General features: G+C 34.5%; 1 protein-coding gene across 2 annotated transcripts in view; it reads left to right on the top strand.

The window, feature by feature from the left end:
• Window positions 1-13,189, top strand: part of KNDC1 (kinase non-catalytic C-lobe domain containing 1) — a 56,823-nt gene that overhangs the window by 34,033 nt on the left and 9,601 nt on the right. For both annotated transcript variants that reach the window (XM_072340149.1, XM_072340148.1), the window contains exons 8-20: window positions 1,343-1,414; window positions 1,518-1,579; window positions 3,168-3,326; window positions 3,677-3,754; window positions 4,438-4,531; window positions 4,693-4,846; window positions 4,939-5,759; window positions 5,880-6,024; window positions 6,834-6,925; window positions 8,617-9,020; window positions 12,202-12,295; window positions 12,543-12,640; window positions 12,914-13,125. In XM_072340149.1, coding sequence (XP_072196250.1) covers window positions 1,343-1,414; window positions 1,518-1,579; window positions 3,168-3,326; window positions 3,677-3,754; window positions 4,438-4,531; window positions 4,693-4,846; window positions 4,939-5,759; window positions 5,880-6,024; window positions 6,834-6,925; window positions 8,617-9,020; window positions 12,202-12,295; window positions 12,543-12,640; window positions 12,914-13,125 — 2,485 coding nt within the window. The remainder of the gene's footprint in view (window positions 1-1,342; window positions 1,415-1,517; window positions 1,580-3,167; window positions 3,327-3,676; window positions 3,755-4,437; window positions 4,532-4,692; window positions 4,847-4,938; window positions 5,760-5,879; window positions 6,025-6,833; window positions 6,926-8,616; window positions 9,021-12,201; window positions 12,296-12,542; window positions 12,641-12,913; window positions 13,126-13,189) is intronic.

Below are 13,189 nucleotides of genomic sequence, written 5' to 3'. Positions count from 1 at the left end.
ACAAAAAGGATTCTCAAGGATGCTGAATAAATAGCTGGTAAAGATTCTAGTTCAGAAAAGCTTTGCATTTCCGGTCCAGTTTGTAGAAAGTAGTACACAATCTTTTATTTACGTTAATCATAATGAACTTTTTAATGGCTTTAAATGTGGTTTGTACAGGTAACTGCAAAAGCAAATAGATGAATTTTTTTCTTAGACCTCTTCAATTTATTATTTAATAACATATTTTTATATATTTAGTTTCAGACCTCCTTCATGTATTATTTAATAATAAACTAATAATTTGACCTTTTATTTAATATAATGTTAGAATACGCTGCTCTAGTACTCTGGGACAAGACACTTATCTAGGAAAATAAGAACTTAATTGACAGTAGCCTACAAAGGCAGGACTTCATTAATATCAAAATCGCTTATTATATTGTAGAATGTTAAATTACAGTGTTCTTTGAAGACATGAAATGGATAGACTCCGTCCTGTATCATTCCATTTTTGTTACATGGTTTCCTGCCCTTAAAGAGAGAAAAATAAGTCCCCAAGGACCCTGGATGATTTAAGGCAATTTTAGAAGCCAGTTATTTCTTACCTAACTGTGGAGAGTTTCAAGGCTTTGTCATGCAAATAACAGTCCACATCACATTTCTTTTCTGGGCCAGTGTATATGATTATGGCTATTTGTACAAAACAGGTTTCCTTATCCTATTCTACCTAGAGGAGTTCTGCAACTGGTCACATATGTCTCAGTTGTCTCCACATAATGACTATTTTCATGTTCAAGCCTTATGATTGCCTGCAGTGGTGGTGATATTGCCAGCTACGTCTATCAAAGGCAAAATCCTGGTTGAGCATTTTTTATGCTTAATACCATCTTTGTTACTTCAGGATTTTTGTTTGCTTTCTTTTCTTTGATGTGGGGAGAGGGGTTGGAGAAAGAAGGAAGAGAGGAGAGGATAGTTTAAAGGCTTAGGATAAGAAGTTATTGGTACCTTGTGAGAAAACATCTAGCTGTTGGGCTTTTTTTGTTTGTTTGTTTTCATTTGTGTTTGCTTTTTTTTTTTTTTTTAAATTCCAGTATTCAAAACCTTTTCACTGACTGTAGTGTGATTTTTGTCTTGCTTTTTTCTTTTCTGCTGGAATTGCTTTAGGTGGATCATGCATTTTCTATCAATTGAATATTGAGTTCTGTTTGAGCATTGGCATAGAAGTTTCATTTGTCACTACTTAGGGTAATCGGTGACATTGCAAATTATTTTTAAAATTATTTTATTTGTTCGATTGGTGTTAAATAGTTACATGAACAGACACTTATTATGCCTTCTACTTTTGTGACTTGTTTTGCAGTGATCTTATGTTTGGACACTGTACTTCTTGACTGCCATGGAAGAGTCCTCTTTACTGCTCCAAAAGCTGAAGGTAAAGCAATATATTGAGTGCTCCACTTTTATGTCATTTGAGGGGAAGAGAATTAAGCAAATATCTTACCCTTTGTTTCTGGTTTCTTTTTTTTTTTATTTAGAATCCTGTGATTTAATTTACTTAGCTCCTGAAATTGAAGAAGAGGATGTAGATACTGAGAAGGTAATGTGGTAGGTTATGTAGGTATTCGGTTTCTCAAAGGATAGCTGTATACCTCTGCCCTTTAAAGAAGAAAGCAAAACTCTTCTAAAATTGTGATAGTAAGTCCCTCAGTGTTTCTAACATTTCTGGTTAGTTATATATTGGTCTCCCATAAACTTAGTTGCCTCTAGAAAAACATTTAGCCTTTCAAAACAGTAACTGCCAAAATCCGTTCTTCATTAGTTTTCTATCAGGCTTACTTATTTTCAGTTTGTCATTAGGAAGATGGACGTTGAAGTCATGTTTTCATGTTCTGGAGGTCATGCTAAGATGAATTTTTTAGACTTTGTCTAAGAAAAAGCCCAAATTAATCACCTTTGTAATATTGGAAAATACTGCTATCAGCTGGATTCCTATTTTGTCTTTTTCCTTATATTTGTGTAACTTGGTTGTTATGAAAAATTTAGTTAAAATTATGGTATGGGAATTCAGACTCTGTAGTACCAGCCATAATAACTTTCTTACATCAGTAAAAGGAATGTTTTTGAAGTATGTGTTAAATTAGATAAATCAATAAACATTAAAATTATGATCACGTTAGCCTCTTGGAATCCTATATCTAAAGGGAAGGAAATCATTTAATTTTGACAGAGCTACTTTCTCCTATTTCAAGCATTTTATACCCACCAGCTTTTGTTCAACAGCTTGAATGATTCAAAAGTTAGTTTATTAATACTGAATTTCCTTGTTACATTGTATTTGGTGTCATTTACTTGGCTATAAAGAGCACTAGAAAACATTGTTTGGACCACATTATTAAGTACTGTGCTTAGGTTTCCATGCCTTGAGCCTTTTTAATACCTTTCACAGGCAATGTGAAGAAGTAGAGTGCTTTAACTTTGTGAAAATTACATTTGTAGGGTATGCTAACATATGTAAATTAAGCATTAAATAGTCTTATTCTGGCTCTGTCTGAAAATTGTAATTTTTCAAATAAAATAAGAAGGCTTTTGATGATCAAGTACTTTTCAAGGTCCCCCATCATTGCAACTTCAGTTGGTCTAGCTGCAGGTAGCACAATAATCCCTAAAATAAGTACACAATACCTAGTTCTTCTGATAGGTGTAATCTTCTCTGTAAAATATGACTTGTACTGGCAAGCTTGTAATTACTTCATGCCATTTTCTTTCTGAATTATCATGACCTTTTTTAAGTAAATTGCTGCTGGCCAGATTTTAAAACACTAAGGCTTGTGGCAGTAGGTTTTTATATGAGAAAGGAGTTCTTCAAAATTATTCTAAAAGCTTTTTTTTTTCTTCCTGAATAATTTTCTTAGATAAAGAATAAGACAAATTATGTCTGTTGCTCCAACAGTAGAAAATTAGCTACTATTACTGGCCCTGCATGCATAATAGCAAGTTTTTGAAATCAGCTTCTTCAGAAGCCAAGTGTCATCTGTATTTTGGAAGCGCTGGTGGTTATTTTGTGGGGAATGAGGGAAATTTTTGGATAATTTTCAGGATTTTGTATTGAGAAAAGGTGGTTTGTTTTGGTTGTGGTTTGTTTTGTTTTTTTGATTGCTTACCTCTCTCCTGTGTTATATCAATAGGTCTGCATTTATGGTGTTGCTGCAGTTCTGTGGATGGCAGCAAAATACAGCATTTCACCTAATCACAAACTGACCTTGCCAAGAAAATTAAAAAACCTTCTTCTGGATATGGCAAAAAAAAATCCTGAAGAAAGACCTTCTGTAGCTGATGCAATTAAGGTTACTGGATTTAAGCAATTTTATTTTGAAATTCAGTTGTGTCTGAAGTCCCATCTTAGTGAATTGAATATCAAAATTTATTTCTTCTAATCACGTAATATCTAATCAAGTGATAGCCAGTCGCTCTTGGATTTGTTTTTTGAAGTGACCTCCCTAGGGACATGGAGGGGTGTGTTTTTAATTTATATTGAAATTATCAATAGGGTACTCAGAATAAGTTCATTAGACATTCTAAACTTGGATTACATTTAAATGACTATTTACCTTGACTTTGTCCTTGTCCAGGAGTATCTCACTTGCTTAAAAACTTACCTACTCTGAAGACTATGATATTTTTATTTTTTTTTCAGACATGCAGTCATTATTTACTTGAACAAGGAGTAAACAGCAAAAATATTTTGGCATTGTTGAATAAATCTGTTTTTAAGGTATGAATTCCACCTTTTATTAATTGTCTACATTTTTTCAATTAATTCTTTAAAGTGTGTTCTGGTTGCATTTTTCTCCACTGCAAGTATAATTGGATTTGTGTGTTTTTTTTTTTAATTTTCAGGTGTTCTATAAATATTGCTTTTGTGAGAGCATTAGCAGTAAAGTATTTAGATATTACGAAGAATTTTATATTCCTTGCAAAATGCAAAGTAGATATGGAAATGACATTCTTATTTTAGTAGTCTGAATTTTTTTGTCTGTGCTTAACTATGTATTTTTGCAGCTATGTTTAAGTTCACTGGATGTACATAAGGGAGTCTGAAAGTAAGTCTTCAAATGATGTGCTTGTAGTTGGGAAGCTCTGCTTGGTAAGGAATTAAAGCAAGGATACAGGTGTTTTTTAATATAAAATTCTTAATTAAAAAAAAAAAAAGCAATTTTGTCACTACATTAATATGTAGTTATTGCGTTCTGGTTATGTTTCAAATCTGCATGTACTGTATACAGTGTTCAGTTAGTTCTGGGAATTGACTGAGCAAAACCTTTGCCAAAAATGTGTTATTGGTGCAGTAGTTTATCAAGATGTACAAACAGCTCTGCCATTCTGGTGAGCTTTGTGTACAGTTCTCCACACTGGCATGATAATAATTTTGGTTTGGACTTCGTTTTTTATTGTTAGGCTGTTGAGGAAGACATAACCTCTTCTCCAAATAATGTAGCTTTTGAAATTGAAAATGAAAAACTTGAAATGAACCCTTCAGAGTCAAGTCTAGGTAAGCAGTCTTTGATATATTTAATTGTCTAGGTCAGTTCCCTGTATGAGATTTTCTTCATCAGATGAATGGGTCTCTTTCCTTCTAAGCTGATCATTATTTACATTGCATTTATATTTTGTGTATTGTTCATCTTTTATCTGATTGTGTTTTTATTTTAGGATTTATGCCTATTACCAGTGAAAGTAAACTTATCGCAGTTAAAGGACCAGTACCATGTCAGATTTCTGGGCAAACTGCATTACCTGTTGCATTCACCTCTCCTGCAACTCACTTTAAGCCTATAATTCTGCAGCAAAATGCAAATATAACAAAGTTAGTATATCCCAAAGCAAAATAAGTTGAAACTGTAACTTCACTGTTACGTTACTGGCATAGTCCTGTCAAAATTCTTTGTTCCTTTTCAGGGAGGTTCACATACCACCTACTGAAAAATTCAAGGAAAAGTTGAGAAAAGAAAAAAGCACTGATTGCAACAAATCAGAATATGTAGAATGCCCTAAAAGCTATGGTATCAAGGACACAGATGTAGTTGAAACTACATCTGAAATACCTGAATGTCATTTACAAGTTCCAGGCCACTCATTCCAGATGTCTTTAGAAAAGGAAAAACCAGGCAATGTGTTTACTTCAGATTCCTCACGTATTCTACAAGCAAGAAAAAATTTATCTGAAGTTCCTTCAAGCTCCTTAACTTCTCTTAAATCTCCTAATTCTCTTCATATAAATAACATCATTCTCAAACAGAATTCAGAGAAAAGAGTTTTAACATTTGTACCAGTGCACTTAGCTGTATCAGAGCAAATACCAAATAAACCTCTTCATTCAAGGGTTGCTTCAGATTGCTCTCATAGTTTGCCAGTGCTACTTTCAAGTACTATTGCAAGTTACAGACTCAGCATGCAAACAGAAAATGACTCCTCACTCCTCAAAGTGCAAAACTGTATGACTGTTAATACACAGAATGCGTTTGAAATAAATGACCAAGTTCTTCAGAACAACTGCCAAGATATCGAAGGTGCTACCAACACAGGCAGTACTTTCTCAGAGCAAGGACTCACATCTTGTACCTCAGTGGGTGGAGAGGCTTTTTGTGATTTTGATGAAGAAGTTCTGTCCCAACAGAGCAGAACAAATGACTCTTTGTTACAGAAAGTGGTTCATCTTATACAAGAGGAGTTTGCCTTTGATGGCTATCTAGAGAATGGAGTTGAAGTTTTTGATATGGGTATGTTTCTTTTCTTCTATATATTATATCTCAATATGTAAGAATGTTACTAGTAATGTTTTTTTCTCTTTGTTCATTTGTGGAGTTTTACTTTTTTATTGTTATTTGTTTTTAAACAAGGTAACTTCATTTTAGCATTAAAGGAAATTGAATTCAGCATGTTCTCTGACAAAATTTGTGAGAAGTTCTGTGACCTATACTGGGATGAAAAATTACTGGAGAATCTTTATCAAGTAGTAAATGGAGAAAGAGCTTCACCTTTACGGTAGGTATTTTTCAACTTTCTCCCTCTTGTAATTCCATTTAATGTTTTTCTCTCTACTTCCTAGAAATAGGGAAGGATATGCTGCTCTTTAAGTGTTTTTCCTTGTTTCCTGATGTCTGATTATTTCCCTATCTTCATGTCCTTCTCCAAAGCAAATAGTACTAAATAATTTAGCAGAAGATATTTCCTATTAAGCTGGTCTGTAACTCCATCCTAGGAAGGCTGGCTAATGGAGATCAAATACTGAACCTGATTGAATATGGAATTGTGATAGAAATAGGATGTTTATTCAGAAGTAAAATAATTTATTCCTACTGTTCAGCTTAGTTATTGTATTTGAGTTCAGTTTTTTTATGCACTAGTTCAAACTCTCATTAAGTTAAGAATAAATTTGCTTTGATACATCTTTTCGTTCCAGTCACACCTGAGAACAAGGAAATTAATTTAGCTTTGCTAGAAATATTTTACTTCATTTGATTTGGTGTTCCTCCTGACAGTCTTTTGTAAACCTGTTAAGTAAGAAAACACTGGCTTAATTAGTTTCTCATTTATATTATTTCATATTCAATTATTTATCAGCCAGAAAATAAATAAATAAATAAATATTGTTTTATTGCAGCATCCAGATATAGCATTCTTTAAAGAAAAATTAAAAAAATCTTACTGAAGACTATTGTAACCAGTAATTAATTTAGGAGTGGAATTTTTGTACTTCATATTCCTTGACATTTAATGCAGCTTTTAATTGACAACTTTTTTGCCTTAAGGCTATGAAACATTGTATTTCCCCAATCCTCATGTATTTTCAGCATAACTGAGGCAGATGACTCAAAGTGTGGCGGTGTATTCCAAGATCTGAAAAAATCTGACAGCTTTTTGGCAAGCAGTGATCATACAGAGGGTGAGAGGGGGAATTTGTGTCTCTTTGTGTGGGGAATCTGTCAATGGAGAAATTTGGTGTTTTCAGTGTGTGTTCCAAAAAACGCTCACCTTAACACTTACAAACATTATCAATAAATCTGAACGTTATTAATGCCTTGTAAGTTTCAAGACAGTCATTGAAGTTATATTCGTGGGTTCTTTATTTGATGAACTTTGCTTTTTTTTCCTATCATACTTTGTGATTGAAGTAGAAACTGAACTAGTAAAACCCATTATTAAAACATGATATATTCATGGGCATCTTGTGTTTGATTACTATTGTACAAGTCTTTAATATTTTTATGATAGCCAGCATATGTTAAAGAAACAGCAGAGCAGTTCTTAGAGAAGAATGAAAACATCATATTTAAAGAATTGTTTTGGTTTTTGTTTTGCTAAAGTGAACAGTCAGTGATTTCCACAATAATATCAGAATGGATTTTCTTTTTCCTTGTTAATCCTAATAGCACCTCTTTGTAATTCTTTTAAGATCATCTCAAACTGGAAGATGATGACAGGGGCAACATGCAGTACTTTACAAGGTTCTTAGTAGTTGTACAATATTGATATTTGGACATCTTTAGTTTTATGCAATATATCTCATTAATTACCTTACTCTGCCATATATCTTAGTTTCATATTTAAAGTACAGAGATAAATGAAGGTAGTAGTTTGTGTATACATATCTACACGTAGTAAGAAAAACCTTTCTGAGTGCCTCAACAGCTTCTGTAAAATTATGTTATGAAACCTTGCCTATTTCATTAGTCCCAAGTCTCCCTTCCAGCATGTTTGCAAGAATTCTTACATAAAATATATATCTGTTTTTAAATTAGCTTACTTTTCTGTTTTGAATAAATTTAGATTGGGTGTTCTTTTAGGATCAGTTTATCCCCCTTGCTGTCATTTGGCTTCCATGGCAAAATTTCTGTTTGAAAGCTTGCTTTTGGATGCTGCTATGCTAAGTTACAATTTTCTACTTTGGCTCAGAATGAGGGCAGATCTACAGCCAGACTTTCCCATAGGCAATGTGACATCTTTGCACCAGTAAGTCAAGTCCATTTGACTCCAAGGCTGGCATATCAAAACCCTGGAGGATTTCTCAAGTGAGAAGGGAGACTTGTGGCAGACATAAAAATGCCTGTCATCACACCAACTTTTGACTGTCTCCACTGTCCCTTGAGGTTGGTAGTAGCCATTATAACTGCAGAGAAATCCCATCTTAGCTCAAGGGTTTGAGTCCGGTAGGAGTAGAAAGCTTAACATGTGTCCCCATTGGCTATGTCAAATACCCTTGCCCTCTCTGCATGGAATAAAAGCTTTGAGACCTATATATGGAAAAGAACTCAAGAGCTAAGATATGTGCACAGGTGTACTTTTTTGTTTTGAAGGTCCTATGCTATGCTTTGTTTAAATGCTTGTTTTACATATGCAGAATGAATTTTCTGATTTTTCGTAAATTTACTGACCAAAACTTGATCTGAAATGTCTTTAACCTTCAATATTTTACAATGTGTAGTTGAGAAAAAGCAAGCACAAAGCCCAAACAAGAATTTTGCACTGTTTGAGGACATGTTATCTCATAATTGCATTTTTTAAGTGTAGTGTTTAAGTTTAACGAACTACACTACAACATGACTATTATTTCTTCTTTCTGACCTTTCCCTGAAGGAGGAGGAGAAGCTACCTTTGAGGTGAAGGATGATCTTATGATAAATACATCGTTAGCTGAAATGAATTTGAATGAGATGCCCTTGGATAATTACATAAAAGAGTCATGGCTGCAGAATACTATTCCTATAGAAAAAGATGGACAATGTTTACAAAGCAATGGCTATTGTATTGGTCCAGACTTTGCAGAAGAAAATGCAGAGCCAGGTGAAGAGGCTGTAATAAAAACAGCTGAAAACAGCTACGTTGTGCCTTCCAACCCACCTGATTTTCATGGCTGTAGCCCTGGTTGGAGCAGTGCATTTTATGGAGCTGAATGTTTTGATTCAGAAGTTCATAGTTACATTAAAAACCTTGGAAAGCAGAAATCAAATGAATCACAAAGTATAGATGCTAAAAAAGTGGTGAGTACGTTGATTTAAAATCATTAAGATATCTCTTTACTTACTGGTAGAAAGTATGCCAGATTGTGTTGTATTTTAGTGAGATTAAACCCCCTTTCTTCTCTTATGTACTCACTCTGTTGTGTTTATATAAAAGGTATTCAGTAGAATATGGTATTTTTAATAACACTGTATTATATTTTCCATCATATAATCTTTTGTTAAAAATGCTTTTTAAATATATTGTTATGGCAGATTCAACAAATGATAGTTTAAACTGTCAGCTACTTCTTCCATCTGTTTTGTTTCTTTTTTTTTTGTTTTGTTTTGTTTTTTTGTTTTTTGTTGTTTGTTTTTTTTTACTACCCTAACATCAACAGTTGCAATCTTTCTGCTGGCATTACTATAACGCTAACATTCTGTGATGCCCAATGTATTTAAAATGAAAACACTAAATCATAATGCTCCAATTGCACCAAAATTTAAGCCTTAAGCACTTAACCTAAGAAAAGAAAACCTTCATAAAATCATGATATTTTTCCAAACTCCATCAGTCATGAATGTTTCAAGTTTTTATTTAGAAAACAAATGACATCCATAACAATTCATAAATGCTAGTGGGAATGATGCACTACCTGATCCAGAATACTGACAAAATTAGAATAGACTCAATGTGAAAACACAGGGAGTCTTCTGCCAGAGTTGAAGCTCAAAAAATAATTTAGTAGCTAATATTTACTTGTAGAGGAAACACATATCCATTCTTCAGGCCAGGAGGATTATGGGGGCCAAAGCAAGGCTGGTAAGTGAATGGTTTGAACTGGAACATGATTTGAGTTGCTGGAGAAAAGTTCTGCCTGCCTTGCAAGGTAGACTGGTCCATCTCAAGCCTATCCTTCCGTGTTTAAACCAGCAGCAGCAGCACAAAATGCAAGATACTTATGGGTCAAATATGACACTTTCAGATGTCATGAAAACAAATAATGCTTTGCTCTGTAGGTGTTAAACATAGTTCTTTGCAGTTCTAAAGCTCAGCAAAGGTTCATCTGCATTTCAAAAAGTTTGATTCTTATTCAAAATCATGTAAATAGCTTGAGGCTTGCTTAGTTTTCTCTTAAAACTTGCAATCTTTTTCCCTACTTTCTTTGCATCCTCCCCCACATCTATATTGCTCCTTCCACAAGCTACTGTTAATCACCTGCCTCCCATCACCTCTGGTCCAGGAGCTGCTGATTTAGCACTCACTAATACAGAACACATCCAGGCAAACCAATTCAAGTCCTTGCAGCACAGCAAGAACAGAAGTCAGCCATGAGGGCAGCTGTTTCTCCAGAGGAATATCCGAGTCTGCCATCGCAATAAGTTTGATTTTTATTATTTTTTTTTGTGTGTGTATTCTGATAAGATTGCTTTCAATTCTCTGCAGCCCCAAACCCTTAGCCTTTGCCCTTTTGCCCACATGGTTGTTCCTCTAGATCTCAGAAGTTACCTGTCATTCTCCACCAAATTTATCTGCACCCAACCTGTGACTATACAGTTTCTAGTAAAGGTTTTTCATATTCTGGCCCCAGCTTTCCCTCTCATTCCTTTTCTCTTTTCCTTTCCCTTCTTCCAATATTCTGCATACATTCAGGGAACCACTCTTCAGCATGTGAAAACTCGTGCTTCAAAACTGTTTGAAAATTACAAATTTCCTATTTAAACAAAATCACTCTATGATTACTTTGCTCCCTAGACTAAACAACATTCTATAGAAAAGTGTCCCATAAAGTTAAATACACTTCAGAGAATGCAGAACTTTCTCAAATAACAACTGAGCCTATGGCTTAAACAAAAATGTTTATATTTTAGACCTATAACAGGATTACTGACTACACTACTGCTCACCTAAGTAATTTAAGGGACAAATCACTTCCTCAGGTAGCCTTCAGATTCAAAACATTAGAAAATAGCCATCCTTTCTCATTTCTTTTTTTGTGTGTATGTGCATGTGTTTGTGTATAATTATAGTCTCTTAATCAGCATCCTGTTTTCACTTTGACTGTTGAAATAAAATAAGAGCAGGCTGTTTCTGGTTCAGAATCTTCATAATAGCTTTCCTGTGCTTTCACTATTCTCTATATGGTGACTATGTAAATGGTAGTTCTTTTAAAAATCCACAGGGCTTTTTGTGACTTGCTGCTAATGAACTGTGCTGTTAAACCTTCTCAGCTTTTATGAAAAACAGTGACAGATTTTTCTCGAACTCAAATTAATTTCTAGTAAGTCCATCCCACTAAAGCTAACCTATTTACCAATCTGTTGTTTGAAATGTTAGCTCTGAGCCATGTGTTTTCTGATCACTCTGCTTGTGGGAGTTCTGTCTTCTGCATTCAGTGAACTTATTCCATTTGAAATGCTGTTTCATGTAACTGGGTCAATGATAGCTTGCTTAGGACCCAAGTGCAAAAGCCACCACATTTAAAACCCACAACATGCATAGTGTTAGTTGTTCCGTAATAAATCAGAAGCTGAATCAAACATGGATGGCCCATTTTCATTGATCGGTAAAATAACAAAACCTTTGATATGCAAACAAATAAATGTTTACATTAAACTTGTTATGTTGTGATAAGCAGGATATACTTTACTGCTTAAGTTATACAACTCAGTAGACATCTTAGCTTTGCACTTTTCTTAAGTATATGAAGGACATAAATATAAAATATGTAAACTGAACTTCAGAACTGATGTGTCCTTTACTTATAGAGCTGCACTCCTGTCTGCCCTCTGACTTGATTGCATAATATAATACAACCATACTGATCTGGAAACCACTGCTTTCAGTCAGACATTCAGTTCTCACTGCAAATCCAGGTCACCTACTTAATAGAGCTTTCCTGGGGTGTACACTGATTTCAGAGCTCATTGCTTTGAGTTCCGGATGGCTTCTGAGTGTCCATTTTTTAAAAATGCTCTTGAAAACAACCAGATAAGTGCAATCATAAGGCATATTTGTATAAGTGGTTTCAGACAAATTTAGATGCTGTCTCATCACACACAGACCAACTCTAGTTGATAACATGTAGAACGTGTAGTAATATGATATTCTTGTCTACTTGGTTGATCATTTTTTTTCCAACAAAACTCCACTAAAACTTCAGTTTCCTACCAGAACTTTGTATTTTCCTTTATGGTCAGAATCCTTTCTCTCTTTAAACAGGAACTAGAACAATTGCTAATGATGGAGACTAAAAATTACAGAAAGACCATGAAGTTTTACCAGAAACTATTGCAGAAAGAAAGAAGAAACAAAGGTAAGACGACAGCAACTTGCCAGTAATAAAATCATAGAATGGCTTGTCCTTCAGGGCTTAATCCTTTCTCATATGGGTGTTCTCAATGAATTCTTCTCCCTGCGTGTGTGCTTCTCTGGGATTGCACTGACCCAATCACAGCACCTTGCATTTGGCTTTGTTGGGTGTCTAGTATGTATTTTAAGGATTTTCCCCTATATATCAGAATAATCGATGTTTTTATGCTCTGTGTGCTTTCGATCCAAAGGTCCTGAAACTAAATCTATGTTGCCCAAGTTGAGAGGACAGCTACAAGAGATGAAATCAAGGGTGCAGTTTCTTGAACTAGTGAAGAAGTGTGTGCAGGCAAGTCTGGCTTGTATTTTGCTATGGTTTTATTTGTAATTTCAACGCTGCATCAGTATCCTTGGCCACTTAAGTCATAAGTATGAGCTGTGAAGTGGTTTGTGCCAAAGTGCCAAATTAACCATGAGAGGATGATTAAACTGAAGGTAGCTGATACTGGTATTGGGATTTGGCTTTTGATTGAGTAGAGTGTATTTTACATTTCTGCATGTAATGCAAAAAGCATTTATTTTCTTGTGTTTTATTTTTACGTGGCTTTTCCTCTTTGAGCAGATAATGTATGCAGAACAATGGGGTGTGGAAACCAGTATACTTCCTACCATCATTCACAATGGGAGAACTGACACCATGGATGTGACGCCTACAGATGAGTCATCAGTGCTTGTTTACTATAACACAGAAAAACACAAATGCAATAATCAAAATGGAATAAGAGTTCTGCAGGCTGGGACACCACATGGTTTAATGGCTTACTTATATTCTAGGTATAGTGTGTTTTGTGCTTGTATCCTTAATTGAGAGGGGGATTAGGAATATTTATTTAAAATT

The sequence above is a fragment of the Excalfactoria chinensis genome, chromosome 6, assembly GCF_039878825.1.
Source record: "Excalfactoria chinensis isolate bCotChi1 chromosome 6, bCotChi1.hap2, whole genome shotgun sequence".
NCBI classification, from domain to species: Eukaryota; Metazoa; Chordata; class Aves; order Galliformes; family Phasianidae; genus Excalfactoria; species Excalfactoria chinensis.
This window is presented reverse-complemented; position numbering and strand designations above follow the sequence as displayed.